The sequence below is a fragment of the Ursus arctos genome, unplaced genomic scaffold, assembly GCF_023065955.2.
Source record: "Ursus arctos isolate Adak ecotype North America unplaced genomic scaffold, UrsArc2.0 scaffold_23, whole genome shotgun sequence".
NCBI lineage: Eukaryota > Metazoa > Chordata > Mammalia > Carnivora > Ursidae > Ursus > Ursus arctos.
Genome location: NW_026622908.1, coordinates 46,059,031 through 46,078,101, shown reverse-complemented (window position 1 = coordinate 46,078,101; position 19,071 = coordinate 46,059,031). Strand labels below are relative to the sequence as shown.

The 19,071-nt window shown below is 55.4% G+C and overlaps 2 protein-coding genes across 25 annotated transcripts in view; one reads left to right on the top strand and one right to left on the bottom strand.

Moving 5' to 3' along the window:
* NADSYN1 (NAD synthetase 1) overlaps window positions 1–227 on the bottom strand; it is a 35,217-nt gene extending 34,990 nt beyond the window's left edge. For 18 of the 21 annotated variants that reach the window (XM_057317254.1, XM_057317253.1, XM_044378379.3 and 15 more), the window contains exon 1: window positions 56–217. In XM_057317254.1, coding sequence (XP_057173237.1) covers window positions 56–140 — 85 coding nt within the window. In that variant the 5' untranslated portion in view covers window positions 141–217. Of the gene's footprint in view, window positions 1–55 lie in introns of all 21 variants that reach the window. The other 3 variants (XM_057317248.1, XM_044378377.3, XM_026482946.4) reach the window with 1 other exon arrangement.
* Window positions 228–2,667: 2,440 nt separating this feature from the next.
* On the top strand, window positions 2,668–18,857 carry DHCR7 (7-dehydrocholesterol reductase). 4 transcript variants are annotated; one of them, XM_057317246.1, is made up of 10 exons: window positions 4,353–4,525; window positions 4,750–5,195; window positions 6,544–6,673; window positions 9,100–9,203; window positions 9,755–9,977; window positions 11,467–11,557; window positions 12,286–12,499; window positions 14,302–14,506; window positions 15,300–15,431; window positions 17,433–18,857. In XM_057317246.1, the coding sequence occupies exons 4-10, from the start codon at window positions 9,106–9,108 to the stop codon at window positions 17,895–17,897; spliced, it is 1,428 nt and encodes a 475-aa protein (XP_057173229.1). In that variant the 5' UTR covers window positions 4,353–4,525; window positions 4,750–5,195; window positions 6,544–6,673; window positions 9,100–9,105; the 3' UTR covers window positions 17,898–18,857. The 4 variants fall into 4 exon arrangements, with proteins under 4 accessions (XP_026338736.2, XP_026338739.2, XP_057173229.1 ...); XM_026482951.4 differs by lacking the exons at window positions 4,353–4,525; window positions 4,750–5,195 and adding an exon at window positions 2,668–2,776; XM_026482954.4 differs by lacking the exons at window positions 4,353–4,525; window positions 4,750–5,195 and adding an exon at window positions 2,699–2,814.
* Window positions 18,858–19,071: the final 214 nt, after the last annotated feature.

Below are 19,071 nucleotides of genomic sequence, written 5' to 3'. Positions count from 1 at the left end.
CCTTCCGACCCTCTCCTCCCACTCCCCCCCCCCACCCCGCCGCCCGCAGACTTACTCTTTAAAATCCTCTGCAAATTGCCCTCGAAGTCCAGGGCCCATTGGTTGAGCGCGCAGGTGGCCACAGTCACCTTCCGGCCCATCCTGGCCGCAGTGGCCTGGGCTCTTCCGGGTCGCCCCACCGCTCTGGCCGGGCATGGACTACAGAGTCCCGGCGACAGGCCACGCCCACGCCCCGCCCACGCCCCGCCCCGCCCGCGGAGCTCGCGGCCGCGCCTGCGCAGGACGGAGGCCCGCCCCCTCCGCCCCCCACTCCCGCGGGGACGGTCGCCGGTACCGGGACCGCAGTACGTCTGTTTTATCCCACACCTCCCCACAAACTGCGCCCAATGTGCTCCGGCGACTTGACTCGTTACTTTCACTCTTCCTCTGCAGCTGGGTGCTGCATTGTGGGGCCAGAGCCGGGCCGTCCATTCCGTGCCGGAGGGCTTCTGCGTGGGGAACAACAGGGGGCCAACGCGCCCGCGCCCGCGCCCGCGCCCGCGCCCGCGCCCGCGCCCGCGCCCGCGCCCGCGCCCGCGCCCGCGCCCGCGCCCGCGCCCGCGCCCGCGCCCGCGCCCGCGCCCGCGCCCCGCTGCTAGTTCCTCTCCAAGAGCGTCGTTTCCCTAGGCGCACAGGTTGGCGGAGAGCGGGTGTGCTGTTGCCACATTTCTTTCCTGGAGCGCTTGCAACGAGCTACTGCCGGCAGGTTTTCACTTCTTCTTCTTTTTTTTTTTTAAAGATTTTATTTATTTATTTGACAGAGAGAGAGACAGCCAGCGAGAGAGGGAACACAAGCAGGGGTAGCGGGAGAAGAAGAAGCAGGGGCCCAGCAGAGCAGGGAGCCCGATGTGGGGCTCATTCCCAGGACCCTGGGATCACGCCCTGAGCCGAATGCAGACGCGTAAGGATTGAGCCACCCAGGCGCCCCCAGGTTTTCACTTCTTCTTAGTCCATTTAGGGTAGGAATCCAACTTTTTTTTTCGTATGAATAAATAACTCTCACTGTCATTGATTGAACTTCGTTCCGTCTTTTATTCCCGACTTGCGATGCTTTTGTCCTACACGTTTTCACATTTAAAATACGTTTAAACCCCCCACCCCCGTCTCTAAAGGAATGCTTGTTCATGATGGACGGTAGAAAGTAAGGAAGCAAGCAAGAAGAAAGAAAGAAAAAGGAAATGAAAGAAAGAAAAAAAAAAAAAGAAAGCGGAAGGCTGGGGCAGTGCTCTAGAGTAAGGCTAAGGAGCCGTGACACCTTATGCACAGAGTGGTTTCCCGATTGGATCCTGACTTTTAATAAACAGCTATAAAGGACATGAATGGGACGATTGGGGGGAAACTGAATATGAACAATATACTAGATAATAGCTTTAGGTTGATACAAAATTTCCAAAGTGTAATGTTTTATTTTGGTAATGTAAGAGATGGTTGCTGAAGTCTTTAGGAAGAAGACATCACCCGCAGCTAATTAATGGTTCAGGAAAAAAAAGTGGGGGGTGGATACAGAGAAAAAGGGAGAGAAAGAAATTAAACTGTTGGCAGCTGCTGAACCTAGGTATATGGGTGCTCACCTTAGTATATATTCAACTGGTTTGTATGTTTGACATTTTTCAAAATAAAAAACTGCAGAAAAAAAATATCTCCATGAGGGACACAGAGCTGTCCCAACCAGATCCCTATGCAAACAAGATCTTTGTCCCAAATGTTGGGAGTGGGGCCAGCAGACACCTTCAATTGCCCACCCCTCCAGGGGCTGCTTGGGTTGCACCGCTGCCCTGCCCAAGGTCATATCCTGGCAAGGGTGGCCTTGTCCAGTGGCTGATCTCTGCAGGGAGGAGTATGTATGTGGCTTGGGCATTCCTGCCAAGCGGGACAACTGTCATGTTTCTTACCACTCAATCTGCCCCATGATGTTAGCCCCAGGCGGGCTTGCGTGGCAGTTCAACTTTTCCCTCTTTCCAGCGCTGCTGTTTCTTACCCTCTCATCTATGCACAGATGTGATCCCAACCCGAAACTCCATCTCCCTCACTTCTGGGGGAACCAGACCTGCCAGGCCTCCTAACAGAGCCCTCCCTGACACCCCCAAATCAAACGGCTACTCACACGCTCAACCTCTCCTACACTTCCTGCTCTAATCCTCTGCACAGCACGTTCACCATCTGACGCTCTACCTATTTGATTATTGTTTATTGATTACTGCTTCCCCCCGCCCCGCCCCTAACAGACTTGACCCCTAGGAGCGGGGATGTTGTCCATTTTGTGGGTTGCTGTGGACCCAGCGCCTGACACATCAGAGGCTCAGCAAGAGGTTTGCTGCGCGCCTTGGAAGGCCCATTTGCAGAAAGAGGAAACGGGCGCAGGGGAAGCAGCTTGCCCGCGGCCACCGGGTGGATGGAGCGCCGGCCCTCGCAAATGCTCAGCAGGTCTTAGCGTGGGTGCGGGGGGAGGCTCCCCCCCGGCAGCCAGCCATCCGGGGGGCGGGCCCTCGGCCATCAATCTCGCGCCCCAGCGGCGCCGAGTGGGCGCGTTGGGTGGCCCAGAGTCGGCTCAGGGGGTGGGGCGAGGCGTGCGACCAATGGAGGGGCGCAGGGACGCCGGCCGCTCAGGGCCCTCCTCCGATTGGTTGTCTACGGTATCACGTCATACTGGGGGCGGGCCTTCGGGTCGGCCCCTCTAGGCAGCGGGGTTGGCCGCACGCCTGGAGTGGGGGACCGCAGCGCGGAGCCGGACCCTCAGGTGAGCGGCGCGGTGCGCGCAGGTGGGGGGGCGCCCAGGTGAGTGAGCGTGGTGCATGAAGGTGGGGGACGTCCAGGTGAGCGGTCGGGGGTGGTCTACTCTCAGAAGCGCCCCGGTCTGACGACCAGTGCCCTCTTTGTGCCCACCTGAGCTCTTCCTGCAGCTCCTTAGGTAAAGAGAAGGGAACCGGGCCCCACCGGGCGCCACTCTGGGTGCCCAGATTTGAGACATGGGCAGCGAGGGACTGGGCTGCCCAGTGAAGCGAAAAAGACCTTTTGTGTACTGTTCGTAGGAGCAGAAAACGTCCCGCTCTTCCCGAGCGCAATTTGGCGAATTCCTTTTTAATAAAATATTGAGTGCGCTTGTGTATTTTCTCAAAAAAATACATGGATGGCTGGAGAGGGGTAGCTGAGAAACATGGGGGCATGGAGAGGCCTGGTTGTGAAATTCAGGTAACTATGATAGCAGGTAATCTCTCTGAGGGCCGTGCCAGGTACTGTTTGAATATGGAAACATTTCTTGGAACCTTATCTGAACAGCCCCGGGTCTGGTTTGGGAATTTGTGAATCCAAGAGTAGTAGGGACTGAAGAATACAGACCTGCCAAACCGAACCTGAGGTGACGAAGAACGATAAATATCAGAATCGGTGAAGGGTCGTGAAGACTGTTCTAGAGGCCGGGTAGAACTACGTGTCCACCCAACGTCAACCTGTGGGAGTTTATGCCGGGACGTACTCAGATGGCTGTGTAAACATGCAGATGCGAAAACCAGAAGCAACTAAAGCCTGTCAGTGAGAAGGTCAGAGAAATCCTGATACGCTTGCACAGTGGGATACCTGGCAACTGTAGAAAGGAAAGCTCGGCGTGGAAACAAGTTCCCTGGCTTGTCACAGCAAGAGGGGCCAGAGGGAGAGAGTCTGTCCTTAAAAAGACTACTTGAAAAGCTATACACCGAAACCTTAAACGGTGATGGGAATACAGGTGTTCTTTTCCTATTTTCCAGAAAACAGACTGATGTAATACAACAATTTAGCAACAACGAAAGAGTTTTTAAACAGCTCTTGGAGTCCTAAGACCCATAGTTCTGGGAACACTTGTGGCTGAATGGGGGTCAGGGAGGTCGCCTGTGCATCCCCCCACCATTCCCAAGGCATGGTGGGATTGACCTTTGGGGTGATTCTTGGTTTACCTGCAGCTTCTCTACAACCCACCCCCCAGCCCTGCCCCCTGACCCCGGGCCTTCTGCAGTGGTCACTCCCTCAACTCACACATACAGTTCACAGGCCTCGCTTCCAAATGCAGGGGCTGCTTTGAAGATGTGTGGCCCCGCCAAGCTCTTGGCGCCGGGAAGCTCTGGCCTGGCTTACCTTGAGAGGACTGAGGGCCCAGTGGTGGCCCAGCAGAGCTGCTCCTGGGGCAGTTTCCGAGGCCTTCAGAAGTAGACATGTGCCCTAGGTGGAAAGAAATGCCCAGAGACACTGAGCCCTGATTCAAAGGGTAAGCTGCAGCTTTGACCGTGGCTCCAGGATTCTGCTCTCCAAAACATATGCTCACTGTAACGCAAGTTTAGAAGTCAAATGTAAAGGTCCTTGCCTTTCTTCTTCCTCCAGTCCACCCCCAGGATTCATTAACCTCCGTCGCCACAGGCCCGCGTGAGCAGAGAACGCACTCCACCTTGTTCATGTCAACCTCCTCATCTATCAAACAGACACCGTCATGCTGACTCTCCGGGGTCGGTGCGAGAGCTCAGTAAGATACCGGGCACTTAGAACTCCACAGATGCTCCGTAAATACCCACTATCTGTCAAGGTTGAGTCACCCAGGGATGGCCCGAGCAGTATCGTGTGTTCTAATATCCTGCAATCCCTGCATCAAGGGGTGGAGACTGAGTCCCTGCCCCTTGAAAGAATGTGGACTTGGGACTCCCCATAACTGGTAGAACGTGCTGGAAGTGCCTTCACTTGTCTTCTCAGGCCCTCGGAAGGGGCGGTACAACTCTGCTGGTTCCCTGAACCTCTTCCCATGGCCCTGAGGCCACCAGGCTGTGAGGACGCCCAGCTGGCCCCCACGGAGAGGCCACATGAAGACGGCTGCTCTGGCACCCCCCCAGCATGGAGCTGCCTAGCCAGTCTTCCCAGATTCCTGACCACAGAAGCAATGGGAAAGGATGAAAAGACTTCTGAGCCACCAGGTTGCAGCGTGGTTAGGTGCAGGGGGGAACCAGAACGCTCTGTGGCTGGGCATCGGGGATGCGCGGCCCTTAGACCTCTGCGGCTGAGAACTCAGAGCCTTGGTGGTGACCGTGGGACTTCCAGGACGTTCCCGGTGCCGGCCCCCAGAAGTCTCCACCATGCTCCTGGGCAGCTAACGCACCCGCAAACGTCTGAACTTTCAAGATGCCAAGAAGCTGTCAAGGGGCGTAAGTCACCTGTTGTGTGGGTCTCAGCCTGTAAATAGTGGTACTGTGGGCTGGGGATGCCTGAAGCACCCTCCTGGGCTCATACTACTGGGGCATCCCTCTCCCACCCCCCAGTTTCCCTCCCGGGGCATCATGGCTGGCCCAGCCCTAGTGGTCTTAGGATTGCAGGACGCGCCTCAGCAATACTCGGGGAGCTCTGACGAGCAGGGTTTCTTGCTCACAGGTCCTGGAGGGCACACAACATGCTCCGAGCCACAGTGAGGTCATGGGGAGAGAGAGAGAGTGTGGGCCTGGGCCTCTGCCTTTGTTGGGGTCAAGGGTGGGGACCTGGGGTTTCATGGGCTCACTCTTTATTGGCCAGTTTAAAGCATAAGAGTGGCAATGAGGGCACAGGAAGAAGGGGGGATCACTGCAGTGGTCAGGTGTCTTGGCCACCTAGGGCTTTCTGAAAGGGGACGTATGGGTGGGAGTGGCCTGGTTCCTTCTCTGGTTGGTTGGCTGGTAGCTGGGGCCAGCAGCTGGCAGTGTATTTATTAGAGATGGATGTCTTTGCCATGAATGCCTTGCCGATCAGAAGCTTAGGGTCAGGCACTTCTGCGTCATTCTCAAACTCTCGGGGGACATGTCCCTTTAGATTTGGCCCGTGGAACTCAAAGACCAGCCAAGGGAGCCGACCAGGCTGCCAGAAAGCCCCATCCCCTTCTCTGGCTGGTCTTTATCCCCAGGTATGGGACACTAACTCTCCCTCACCCCACTTTAACAACCACTGCAAGTCCTCACGTGTATAGGCATTCATGACCCAAGACACTCAGGAAGGTCACTGGGTCCCGCGAGTCTGCTGAGAGCCAGGCTCCAAGCCCAGATCACTCTCACTGCTGTTCCATGTTCTTAGGCTCTCACTGGCTCCTAGAATGCTAGCTCCAGAGGGCTTGAATCGGGCTGGTGGCACAAAGAAGCTTCTAGAAATGTTTCAGATGCATATGTGGCTGCTTCAAAGAAAATGCCTTTCTGTTCATTGCTACTCGTCAGTTCTGCATCTGCCTATGCTAAGGCTCATGTCCAGGGTGACGCCGCCATGAAGACGTCGGTTCAATCCCCCATTATCATTAAGTACTTACTATTTGCCAGATACTGTGTGTGCCAGGCATAGAAACTGGGTGGTAATATTCCCTCCCCTCTCCCCTCCTACATGGGCTGTCTTCCACTTTTGAACCCCTGAGCACTGAGTTTGCACTTCTCACTTGGTTCCAACAGTGGGCCTTGAGTAAATATCATTTGGGTCTTTATCTGCCTTCAATCCTGAAATGTCAGCTCCCTGAGTGTCTTCATTATCTTTGTGTCCCTGCAGGACTTTGTTCAGTGGGTTGAGAAGGATCAAGTGGGCCTTTTGAATCAAGAGAGTCTAGAGATTTTAGAGTGGCCCGTTCAAGAAGGAGCACTTCCATTCTGCTGTGAACCCCCTAGACAAGACTTTGGAGGTAAGCACATCTTAGCGCTGTTGGTCATTGTCATAGATAGTGACTTTTTAGCTTTGAAAAAGTAAAGACAGCTGGTATATCAACTCCTGTCTGTGAGTCTTAGGAATAAAATAAAACACCCCAAACACCTCCCTCTCCCCTGTCTCTGGCTACCTGTTTCCAAGGATATAACTTACACATTTATTACAAGATTCGGTGCTCATGACAGAGGAGACTCCTGGGTGAAATGAACTCAGCAATCTCAAAATTTTTATTTGGGCTTGTTTGAATCTGTAGAAGATACACTTTTTCTTTCAGCCGCATTTTCTATTTGGCTTTTTCACACTTAGTTCTGAGGCTCTACATTTCTGGCCCTTTTGCAGTTTTCTACCGTGTTTAGTGAAAGTGACTGCTATGCACCACTCTCTGTATTCTGTTTCGGGGCTATAGAAGTGGGTGGTCCATAAGGAACTCTTCATCCTGCCTTGTACATCATAGACAGAGATTCCATAAACTTACCTGTGAAAATTAAATTAAGTGATGTGGCTACAGTTCCCACACCGCACATGAAAATGCCTTTTGTCACTGAAATTTTTTTAAATGAAGGTACATTTGTGTTAAAGTAACTCATGTTCACATTTTTAAACAAGTTAGTGGCTTTTAAGGCTTATATGTAGAATAAACAGTTCCCCGCTTCATCCCTTAGTGTTCATTCCCAGAAAAAAATACGTTTCATTATTTTAGTTACTTTTGTATTATTGTTTTTACCTGCTTATTTTTAAATAATTTGCTTTTGTCACTCACAGCTTTATGTATCCTTCTACACATCCAGTAGTCAGTCTATAGCCAGGTATTATGTTGTTATGACGAAGTTGCTATTATTTACTGTTAAGCCAAGTAATGTTCTACAGTTATGGTTTGGGTTTCCCCCCCTTATGACTTTTTATTGTTCCTGGAGTTAATGGTTGCCTCACTTTTTCCATTCACTAAGGTTTCTTTCTTTTTTTTCCCCATTACTAAGGTTTCTATGCATCTTTCACTAATTTTTTTCTGAATGCTCTACTAGAGCTGTCACACTATCAATACTTTTTCACACAATAAAATTCATCATTTTTATTCTCCTTCCCGCTATAGCCATTCATTTAGTACCAGTGTGGACTGGTTACTGTCTGGTGCACTGCGTGGCTCTCATCCTCTTGTCCTTTCATTGGGCCTTTTTTCAACAGCTCTTTCGGATCCTGTGTTGTCTCCTCTGAATGAAAGTTAATCTGGGAATAGAATTCTAGGGTGCAAAACGGTTTCCCTCAGAGTTTTTAAAGCTTTCCATCATTGTTTTCTAGAATCTAACTTGCTGCTAGTATGATTCTTTATTCTGGATTTTTCTCTAAAAGCTTTTAATATCATGTTTTCTTATCCTTGATATTTTGAAAACTTCACAATTAGAACTTGTTCTGGAAGTGTAGATGTCACTGCTTCCTCCATAAAAAAGTTCAGTTCTTCCACCTTTTTTGGTAGAGTGATTATTTATTGAATGCACTGTATGTACCAGATCATGTTCTAGGACTAGGTAGTACAGCAATGAATAGGACACATGATTCCTGCCCTTGGGGAGCTTACATTCTAATGGAGGGAGACAGACAATAGACATGCACTCAAATTAAAAAAAAAAAAAAAGCATTCTACATGATGAAAAGAGTTATTAAGAAAATAAAATAGGGAGAGTGACTTGGTAGGGGTCTGGGGTACAAGCGACATAGATTAGCTGATTGGCTTGTACATTGTTTCAAGATGAATGGCTATAGGGGAGAGGGAGAATGGAAAGAATAAATTCTGTTGTGTTGGAGTGTCTAGAAAAATTGCTGAAATGTATGATAGCTCTGTTAGAGTGTTCAGAAAAAAAATTAGTGACATGCATAGAAACCTTAGTAAATGCAAAAAGTGCAGCAATAATTAACTCCAGGAAAAATAAAAAGTCATACTAAGGAGGGAACATTTTACAAAAGATCTGAATGAGGAGACCTGCAAAGTATGTCCTAAGCAGAAGTAACAGGTATCATGAATGAAATGAACCATATTCAAGGATCGTTACAGATCCTATGTACCTGAATTAGAAGGTATGAGAAGAGAGTGGGGAGAACAGGAGGCAGGAGCAGATCGCAAGAGGGTTCTGAGCCACAGATGGTCTGTTTTACATGGTAAGAGGGCATTCTGCCACCATCTGGAGACTGAATCAAGAGAAGTAGGTGGTTGTCGCAGATTTCAGGAAGGAGAGACTGAAACAATCCATCATCTCTTCCTTGCCTGGAATCTGCCATTCAGGACAAGGTAGTGAGTAGGTGGTGAGAGGCCAGTCCTGCAGAGTCTATGAGCAGTGGCAGATGTGGCTGGGGGATGTGGTGGCTGTTCCTCATGGGGCGATCTGAGCAGCGTGTGTCTTCTTCCCTCAGGGCCCAATGGCTGCAAAATCCCTACATGACGCTCCCAAAACCAAGAGTCCAGGCAGCATCGCCAACAGCAGAGCGGTGACTCAAGGGCAGTGGGGCCGTGCCTGGTAAGGATCTTGCCAGCCTTCCCAGCTAGAAAATACAGCGAGGTCTTACTGAGAGGTTGCCAGCCTCTGGGATTTTGGGGACCTAGTAAATACAATTTTTATCATCAAGACTAATAAAGGGTAAGCAATTTCCCATTTTATAAAGTAAGGAATTGAAGAGGAAGCGAAACACTGACTAAAACAGGCTGGCCCTGGCTGTGAAGCTTTCTGTTGTCTCTGTTCTCCTTGGGCCAGAGAGCGTGGGGACTTGGGAGTGGGTGAGCAGCCCCCTCGCCCAGAACCGGGAAGCCTCTGGCCTTGTGAGTGACAGAAGGCCTCGGGGCTCTGGGCTTTCTGTGGGTGCCCACGGGTCCATCCAGCTCCCTGCAGCTCGCGGTAGGGCACGCGTGGAGTGGCTCTTCCAGGCAACGGGGAGGCCTCCGCACTGAGAGCGAGCAGCCGTCTCTGAGGCCCTGGTTGGAACAACGGGACGCGTAAGGACGCACAAAGCATTGTCTGTGCGGCCCCCGCCGGGCGGGCCCCACGTGACTGTGTGCTGCCCGCTGTTGCAGGGAGGTGGACTGGTTCTCGCTGGCGAGCGTCCTCTTCCTGCTGCTCTTCGCGCCCTTCATCGTGTACTATTTCATCATGGCGTGTGACCAGTACAGCTGCTCTCTGACGGCCCCCGTGCTGGACGTCGCCACCGGGCATGCTCGGCTCTCAGACATCTGGGCCAAGACGCCACCTGTGACGAAGAGAGCAGCCCAGCTCTACACCCTGTGGGTCACGTTCCAGGTCAGCCCTCCCTGGCCACTATCGTCGGGGCACAGCGGGTGCCAAGCGTCCCTCTTGCTGGGACTGGCCATTTGTCTGGGAGATGGAGCCCCGGCTTAGGGTGGCATTCTCCTTCCCAGGACCCAGCAGGGCATTACCTGGAGCCTGACCTACTTAGCTCTGTCTTCTGATAGAAGGCACCTGGCGGCATCACGGTGTCTGACCCACGTGTGGGGTGAGCCTCCCCGCAGTTCAGGACCACGTGCAGTCCTGCAATGACATGCGTAGTCGTACGGAGCAGGACGGGAGGGTGTGAGGCAGGGCTGGCCCGGGGAAGCCCTGTGCATGACAGAAGCTTCTCTTAGCAGCAGCCCATGGGAAGGAGCATTCCAGCCCCCAGAGGGGTGCTCTCCATTATAGGAGACACCGCTTGGCAAAGCCACGCCCGTTTTCCCAGCAGGGGGCCGCATGCTCCTGGCTGAGGACATCCTCAGCTCTGTTGTGACCTTGCTGGCCTTTGAGAGCAGAAGGAGTTCACCAGGAAGGGGCTGTTTGCACAAAGAACCTGGTGAACAGGCCACGTCGTTTATTATCTGAATCCAGGGAGACAGAGCCAGGAGAGGGCTCCCCGCCGCACCCTGCTTTCCTCCCTGGAGGAAGGCTCCCGCCCTTAGTAGCAGTTTCTTCTCAGGGTCCCAACTTCTGGGTTCCAGGGTCCCTTTCATTTCTGGTCTCTTGGTCCCTTTGGGTGAAAAATGAGAAGGGACAGCGTGAATCACAGTAGCCTAAGAGTAGAAATGTCAGTGGATGAGTGGCTAAAACAAAACGTGGTCCATCCCTGCCGTGGAACGTTGCTCAGCCGTGACAAGGGGTGGGGCCCTCCCGCGTGCTCTGGTGGGGATGGACGTTGAGAACGTTCGCTGTGTGAAGGAAGGCACGCGCAGAAGGCCACGTGGTGCATGATTCCATTCATATGAAATGCCCGGAATAGAAAAAATAGAAAGTGGGTTAATGGTTGTTGGGGGACAGTGGGGGAGGGGAACAGGGAGCGACTGCCGAATGGGGGTGGGGTTCCCTTTGGGGGCGATGGCCCTGTTCTGGAGCCGGATGATAGTAGTTTTGCACAACCTTGTGAATGTGCTAAATGACCCAGAAAGGGTCTAAAAGGGTGAATTGTATGGCATGTGAATTCTCTCACTTTTTTAAGTGGCCCCAGAAACGTGAGTGGGAAGGACCCATGGGCTCTCCTGGGGAGACACTGCTTCGTGCTGCTTTAGACAGTAATGAGCTTCCTGCTCGGGGCTCTACTGCCTTCAGAGCCCCACCAGGCCTGCGGCCAGGGCTCCCAGAGCCACGAACTCTTCTGGAAGCACTAACCAACCCACATCAGGATTTCTGCCATTCTTGTGGTGCTTTTGCGTGAGTCGTGTCAGTGAACGAAAGCAAGGCTGTGTGGAAAGAGCCAGGCCCTCCGGGCGGCGGGTCACACAGCCTCAAATCTCCACGGCAGGTGCTTTTGTACGTGGCCCTTCCAGACTTCTGCCACAAGTTCCTGCCAGGCTACGTGGGAGGCGTTCAAGAGGGTGCCGTGACCCCCGCAGGTAACCTGAGACCACACGCCCCCCTTCTCCTCTCCCTGCCTCTTTGTCTCACGGACCCACCCCGCCCCGTGCTGCTTCCACCCCCAAGTGTGCTCCCTGACAAAATGAACACGAGCTTTGCTTGGGCATTGCCGCCGTCCAGGGCGGCCCTGGGCTGAGCTGGCCTGGGGGCTGGAGACCACGGTCTTCAGTGAACAGGGCACAGAGCGGCTTCCGCCCCCACGGCTGGAGGACATAACCAGGCTGCTGGAGCCTCTCCCCACCGGATGCCCCAGCCACTCCACATCTCTCCCAAGATGCCCACAGTCACCAGGAAGCCAGGAGGAGCCCCGCAGGTGGAATCCACCCTGTCCCTGCCTACAGAGGGCTCCTAGGGCGGCGGGAGGCTGGGGTGCTTCCCGGCCAGTACCGTGGGGGCATCCTCACTCTCTAGCAAGCTGCAGACTGGTGACCCGGCCTGCATGCGGCCGAGGAGAATCAGAACCAGGGGACTAGTCTGCCCCCTTTGCCCTTTCCCAGGACCCCGAAAGCAGGAGCAGTTAATACCGGGGCTGACAGCGTCGCCTGTGCTCCTGGCACTTTGACCTGGGGACCCAGGTTAGAGCAGGAGCTGACCAGCTTCAGGGCTGCAGCCCGGGTGCCCTAGACAGGCCACGAAGCTGGCAGGGCCTGGGCCAGCTGCTGTCTCAGTCGGAAAAACTCTTTGATTGTTGCATCTCCCTCCGCAGGCGTTGTCAACAAGTATGAAATCAACGGCCTACAAGCGTGGCTTATCACGCACCTTCTCTGGTTTGCAAACTCGCACTTCCTGTCCTGGTTCTCGCCCACCATCATCTTCGACAACTGGATCCCCCTGCTGTGGTGCGCCAACATCCTCGGCTACGCCGTCTCCACCTTCGCCATGCTCAAGGGCTACTTCTTCCCCACCAATGCCAAAGACTGGTACGTTCTTCCGCTGGTCAAGCGGAAGTGGAACGTGGATGCTTCCACCCCTTGCCTTTCTCTACGAACTTAGAATAGGAAGTCGTAAAGCTCTGAGGATTGAGAATCCTTGAATGAGATGCGTAACGGATCTTGTTTGATTCTGGGGAACATCCTTTCTCAAATGTCTGGGGGGCTTCCTCTGCCTTAGGAAGAATGTGGTGGAAGGTGGCCAATTCCATCTTTGGCCAAGTCACCCCCTGTAGGGCTGTTGCGGGAGCAGGGAAGTGGGAAAGGCAGCACATCGCCTCCATCTCTGGAACATGTGTGTGGCCTGAAACCATCTTAGTGCGGAGTCTTGTTATCTCGGTGGCTTTAATGTAGGAGCTTCCCAGGGAGAGCCTGACTGGTTGGTGCTTTCTCATGGAAGCTTTGGGTTGGACCGTTGTGAGCCCCCCAGCTAGCCATCTCCTCATCTAGCTCTTTATCCATCCACCCACCCATCCACCCATCCATCTAACCCATTCATCCACCCATCCACCCACCCATCCACCCTTCCATCTAACCCATTCATCCACCCATCCACCCACCCTTCCATCCTTCTATCCACCCATCTACCCATTCATCCACCTACCTACCCACCCATTCATTCAACCCATCCACCCACCCAGTTCCCTTTCCATCTAACCCATCCATCTAACCCATTTACCCACCCATCCATCCTTCCATCTAACCCATCCACCCACCTACGCATCTATGCATCCATCTACCCACCCATCCACCCATCCACCCAACCAACCCATCTATTCCATTCAACCCACCCACTCATCTTCCTATCCAACTCCCATCCTTCATCCCTGCCTCCCTGTATCCCTCCATCCATCTCTCCCTCCACCAACAGATTTTGGTTGGGTTCCTCCTGCAGACGGGTGTAAGTGGTCGTGAATAAGATTCTTCTGCTTGGGTGCCTACAGTTGAGTCCCAGATGCATTTAGGGGCCCAAAAAAGACAAAATGTGTTCCCTTTAACTCTTGCTCTTGGGAAATGTCTCTGGATGGTGGTGCTTTGTGGCATGTGTGGTGGTTACGTACCGAGGCACCGAGGCTGGTCTTCTGTGGCTCGTCTGAATCATTCTCGGTGCTTTATAATCAATCGCCTGTCCTAGACTTTGTATATTTTGCTTTTCTAACTTACTGTAAATGAGGGAGGTGGACATGAAAATGTTTTTCTCACGAACGCAGAGATTCCTGTGTGTCTCACAGCTCTACCTGAGGGAGGTCTCCACGTCAGTCATCTTGGCCGACTCTCTGGTCACCCCAGAGAGGGCTGTGGGGTCAGAAACCAGGGCAGCAACTGTCGAGCAAGGGTTCGTGGTGGGCCCTGGAGCCGGGCACCCGGCTCTGAGCGTGCAGCTTTCACTCACTCTCTACCTGGGCGGGATTCGTGATGTCGCTTGCGTGCGGGGACGCGAGCACCCTGTGAGTCACCACCAACCACGTGCTGGGCTGCAAACGAAGATCTTCATGCAGTCCAGCCAGCTGTGCGGCTCACCTGGGCCGCGCCTCAAGGGGACCTGGAGGAGGGTGGGGAGAAGCCTGGCCGTTCAAGGGAAGGCTCCCCCCACCCCGGGAGGCCGCTCGGGCGCCTGGTTCGCAGGGTGCCTCTGCCAAGCCGGAGCTGAGTGGGAAACAGGAGGGACCGGGCTGCCCGCACCTCCGCGGCGGACGCCAGGGCTGGGCTCGGCGCCTGTGTCCACGCGCACACCGGCCCCGTGGTGTGAGACGCACGCCCTGGCTAGCATACGTGTTGTCTCTATTTTCCAGCAAATTCACAGGCAATTTCTTTTACAACTACATGATGGGCATTGAGTTCAACCCCCGAATTGGGAAGTGGTTTGACTTCAAGCTGTTCTTCAACGGACGCCCTGGGATCGTCGCCTGGACCCTCATCAACCTGTCCTTCGCGGCCAAGCAGCGGGAGCTCCACGGCCAAGTGACCAATGCCATGGTCCTGGTCAACGTCCTGCAGGTAGCCTGTCTGCGGCCAAAGGGGCGGGTGCGCCTATGCTTGCTGGGGGCCGGGCAGGCTGGAGGCCAGATCGTTTTCAAGAAACCTTAACCCGCTGCATTTAGAAGGGAGCTGGCCCCCTTCCCGGGCATCTCTGGGGAGCGGGCAGTGAGCACGTGGGGGTGGACCTGTCACTGCAGTCGGGTGCTATGCTGGACAGGGCCTCTTTCCCAGGGGATGCGTGTTAACAGCTTGTCCACGGTGCTGGCCATATTCACAATTTATGTCTCTGAAGTGTTTTCCCCGCACGGTCCCCATGGCTCTCAGGTGGGGAGGAGGGACGGAGAGTCATCTGCGCCTTTTCCCTGTCTGCATAGAAGGACACTGGTCACTGGCCATGCTGGCCATGTTATGTGTGTCTCGGTGCTGCAGGGGCAGCTGGCAGGGCACAGCCTGGGGTGCCCACGGGCGAAGGGCCTCCAGGCTGGCGTGGGTTCTGGCGTGCGGGGCTGCTTCCCTGTGGCCGTCCCGAGCCCTTCTGCTGGGAACGACCTTGCTCTTCCCGGAGCCCCACAACCTGGGTGTCGCCTCCCCGGGCACTGCTGGGTGCCCCACTTCTGCAGACTCTGAGGATAAGGGCCCCTGTACCTGCCCCCCAGCCCCCCGTGGGCGGAAACGTGGGAGTCGCCCAGTGGAGCAGGTCACCGAGGAGCTCAGAGACACCCCAGGTGCCACGTCCTCATCTGCGACAGCATGGGCTCCTGCGGGCCCCAGGGTGCCCCTTGGTCAGTATCCGGCTCCTCCTGTTTTGCAGGCCATCTATGTGCTGGACTTCTTCTGGAACGAAGCCTGGTACCTGAAAACCATTGACATCTGCCACGACCACTTCGGGTGGTACTTGGGCTGGGGGGACTGCGTCTGGCTGCCGTACCTCTACACCCTGCAGGTGAGGAGTCGGGGCGCCAGCCCCTCCGGCTGTGGGACACGCCCCGTGGAACAGCCAGCTCTCTGGTCCCCGGCACATCCGGGGCTGCCCTTGGGAAATGCAGCCGAGCACATGCTGAGCTTTGCACAAGTGCTGTGCTTGGGAGGCACTGGAGGCCGGAGGCTGGAGGGGGAGGCTGCTCCCTGTTTCCAGGAAGAAGGGAAGGCTTGGTGCATTAGTCAGCTTGGGCTCCGTGACAAATACAATAGAAGGGGGGGGAGCTTGGGCAACAGACACTCACTGTCTCCTGGTCTCCGAAGCCCGAGATGCAGGCCTGGGCAGGGCGGGACCCCTGAGGCCTCTCTCCTCGTGTGTGGACAGCTGTGCTCCCCCTGGGTCCTCACAGGGTCGTCCCTCCGTGCGTGTCTATGTCCTGAGCCCCTCTTCCTGTAAGGACCCTAGTCACGTTGGATCAGGGCCACCCCGGTGACCCCTTGTTCCCTCCAGCGCCTCTGTAAAGTCCCTATCTCCAGATGTGGCCACATCCTGGGGTGCTGGGGGTCAGGACTCCAATATTAGCTCAGCATGTGACACTTAAAGGAAAAGACATGGTGTAGGCTTTGGGTAGAAAGGAGTGATTTGGCTGAACTGGGTGGATAGAGGGGGTGTTTATATTCATATCAAATCTTAACAGTCGAAGGTTGAGAGGTTTTTTTTCTTACCTTTGTTCCTTAAACACATGACGAGGGTCAGCGGGGCACCAGGCGTGTGCTGGTGATTCAGGAGCAGAGGAGACGTGTGTGGGCTCTGCCCCCCTTGGGTTCATGGCTGGTGCGACAGGCCACGGAATAGGCAACCTGGTGCAGGGAGGAGGTGCTGGGGGGAAGTGGGGGTGCTGGCTCCCGAGAGAGAGCCCAGGAGGGTCCCCTGACCTGCCTCGAGTGGTTGGCCAATGCCTCCAGAGATAACCACAGCCGGGCTGAGAGCAGAGTGGAGACGCTGGAGGTGAGAACATTCCAGACAGGTGGACTGACATCTGCTGAGACTTACTACCGAGAAAAGTCAGGTCGAGAGGATGACGGGCCAGGGCTCAGAGGGCGAGGCTCAGGGGGCTCAGAGCCCTCAGCAGAGTCCTGGCCTGCCCCACGGAATTCAGGCATCAAGGTGCTGGCCTGGGGAGCACAGGGACCTGGGTTCACACGGGTTAGGGAAGGCGGCCTTGAGCACCACCCAGACATCTCTGGAAGCTAGGGCAGCGTCCCCTCAATTGGGGCTGGGAGGAGCCGTGGGCTGGGGGCCCCAGAGCGCTGTCCTCATGCTGTCGGTGACCATGCAGGACACCCTCCCTCAGGTGTCCCGTGTGGTCTGCCCGGACCCGTTTCTCCACCTGGCTGGTCGCACGTGCCTGGGCTCCCTGATTCTGGGAACTCCGTGTCCCAGGCGTGCAAACCCTTAACAGCAGATTGTAACACATACATGGCAGATCACACGTGTGTGTGTGTGTGTGAGATCATCTGTATGTCTCTCTCGCTGGGTACCAGGCCTGGTTTTGGTTTCTGTCTGTACGTTACGTGTGTGCATGTATTAGCATTGGAGTTGCGCAGACACAAACTCAATGGGGTGGTTGTTACATACACGTACGGGTTACATACGCTTGTGTGTGCGTGTGTGCGCGTGGGCACAGCAGCGAGACCAGTGTTTGACTGAATATCTGGGCGCGTGGCCTAGCCACGGTGACACAAAGGTAACCGTTGTACAGTCATATCCAGATGATATTTTATATGTTACACTACATATGACGCACGTGTGTGTGTGCGTGTGTGCGTGTGTGTGCGTGTGGGCACGTGGATGGGGAGGAGGGCAGGTAGGTACACAGGGGTGTCTGTTCGCTCACTTGACCCCCACAACCCCCCGAGACAGGTGCTTTGACTCGCAGTAGAGGAAACAGGTGCACAGGGTGGTAGTGGCCAGTAGGGGCGGAGCGGGATCGGACCCCAGGCCCTGCTCCCTGTCCCCCTGCAGGGCCTATACCTGGTCTACCACCCGGTGCAGCTGTCGGCGCCCCACGCCGCGGGCGTCCTGCTGCTCGGCCTGCTGGGCTACTACGTTTTCCGGATGGCCAACCACCAGAAGGACCTGTTCCGCCGCACGGACGGCCGCTGCCTGATCTGGGGCAAGAAGCCCAAGGTCATCGAGTGCGTGTACACGTCGGCTGACGGGCAGAAGCACCACACCAAGCTCCTGGTGTCGGGCTTCTGGGGCATGGCCCGCCACCTCAACTACACGGGCGACCTGATGGGCAGCCTGGCGTACTGCCTGGCCTGCGGCGGGGGCCACCTGCTGCCCTATTTCTACATCGTCTACATGACCATCCTGCTGACCCACCGCTGCCTCCGGGACGAGCACCGCTGTGCCAACAAGTACGGCGGCGACTGGGAGCGCTACACTGCCGCCGTGCCCCACCGCCTGCTGCCCGGAATCTTCTGAAGCCCCGCCCCTGGGAGGAGCCCCCAGGGGGCGTGAAGAGCCCGTGATCCGGCTCTGCTGGGGCTCCCCACTCCCCCCCAGGAGCTTCCGGTCCCTCAGCCGAAATGGAAAGAGCCTGGCGCTTGGCGTGTCCTCCTCTCCCCTTGTCCCCAGGGGAGTCCTGAGCGTTTATGCCGCCAGCCTGCCCGTAAGCAGAAAGGACCAGGTTCCTCTGGGCGGCATTCCGCGGGCAGGCAGGGGCCCGCTCTCCTCTGATGCCCGTGATGACCGCGTTTCCCCTGTGTGTTGGGAACCCCAGCGGCTGCGCTGACCAGACGCACGGGCGTTCGATGCGGAACGGACATCTTCCGCTCACGGTCACCTGTCCTCACGACATAAGGGGGGGACGTGGATACAGGAGGTGCTCCAGCTACCCGTTTGTGGCCTTTTGGCTGCAGATGCACTCTTCCTTACCTGCTCTGTGACTGTGAGCCGGACCCGGTAGACCTCTCTCCTTGGAGGCATGCCTGCTGTTAAATTTGAGGGACTCTGCATGGAGGAGGGGGCTTCTCTCTCGTTTCAGTGATGTTGCACGCCCCACTGTTCACGGCTGCAGGGGTGCAGTGAGGGGACAGCCAAGGTGCATGCCCAGAGCATGCACGTGTCCCAGCAGCGGCCATGGCTTCTGGTGTCCAACCCCCTGAGATCTGGCCGCCGGCCTCGGCCTGCCTGCCCTCGGCAAGGGTGCCTCCTGCTTGCCTGGTGACCGTCCACATTGGTGCCGGCAACTCAGCTCACCTGTGCACCATCCAGGGGGCCTCCAACAAGATCTGAATCCAGCCTCGGGAGGGAATGCCTTCGAGTGAATTTTTTTACCCTAAGCATTTGCCCTCAACCCTAGGATTTTCATGAAAGCTCTCTTTGGACATGACTGCCTTAATCAATTTGATAATTCTTTATATTAAACTTCCCCTGTTTAAACCTCTGTGTGGTCTCTCTCTCCGAATTGGGCCTGACTGTCCGTAGGGGCTCGGTTTCTGGTACGTAAAAGGGGTGCCCAAGACTCATTTGATGACCTGCTCAGGGGCTGCTTCAGAGCTGTGGACGCTCACTGGGGGATTTCGGGGGCCGGTGCCAGCCTTCCCCGCCATCAGCCTTCTGTGGGGCTGTTCTCGCGCTGGGAGCGGAAGTCTAT

What these genes read in the sequence shown, in the direction of transcription:
- DHCR7 (XM_026482951.4), top strand. Translation starts at nt 9,106, where the DNA reads ATGGCTGCAAAATCCCTACATGACGCTCCCAAAACCAAGAGTCCAGGC. An exon ending in CCCTGTGGGTCACGTTCCAG is followed by an intron (nt 9,978 to 11,466) that starts GTCAGCCCTCCC and finishes TCTCCACGGCAG; the next exon opens with GTGCTTTTGTACGTGGCCCT. An exon ending in CCCACCAATGCCAAAGACTG is followed by an intron (nt 12,500 to 14,301) that starts GTACGTTCTTCC and finishes TCTATTTTCCAG; the next exon opens with CAAATTCACAGGCAATTTCT.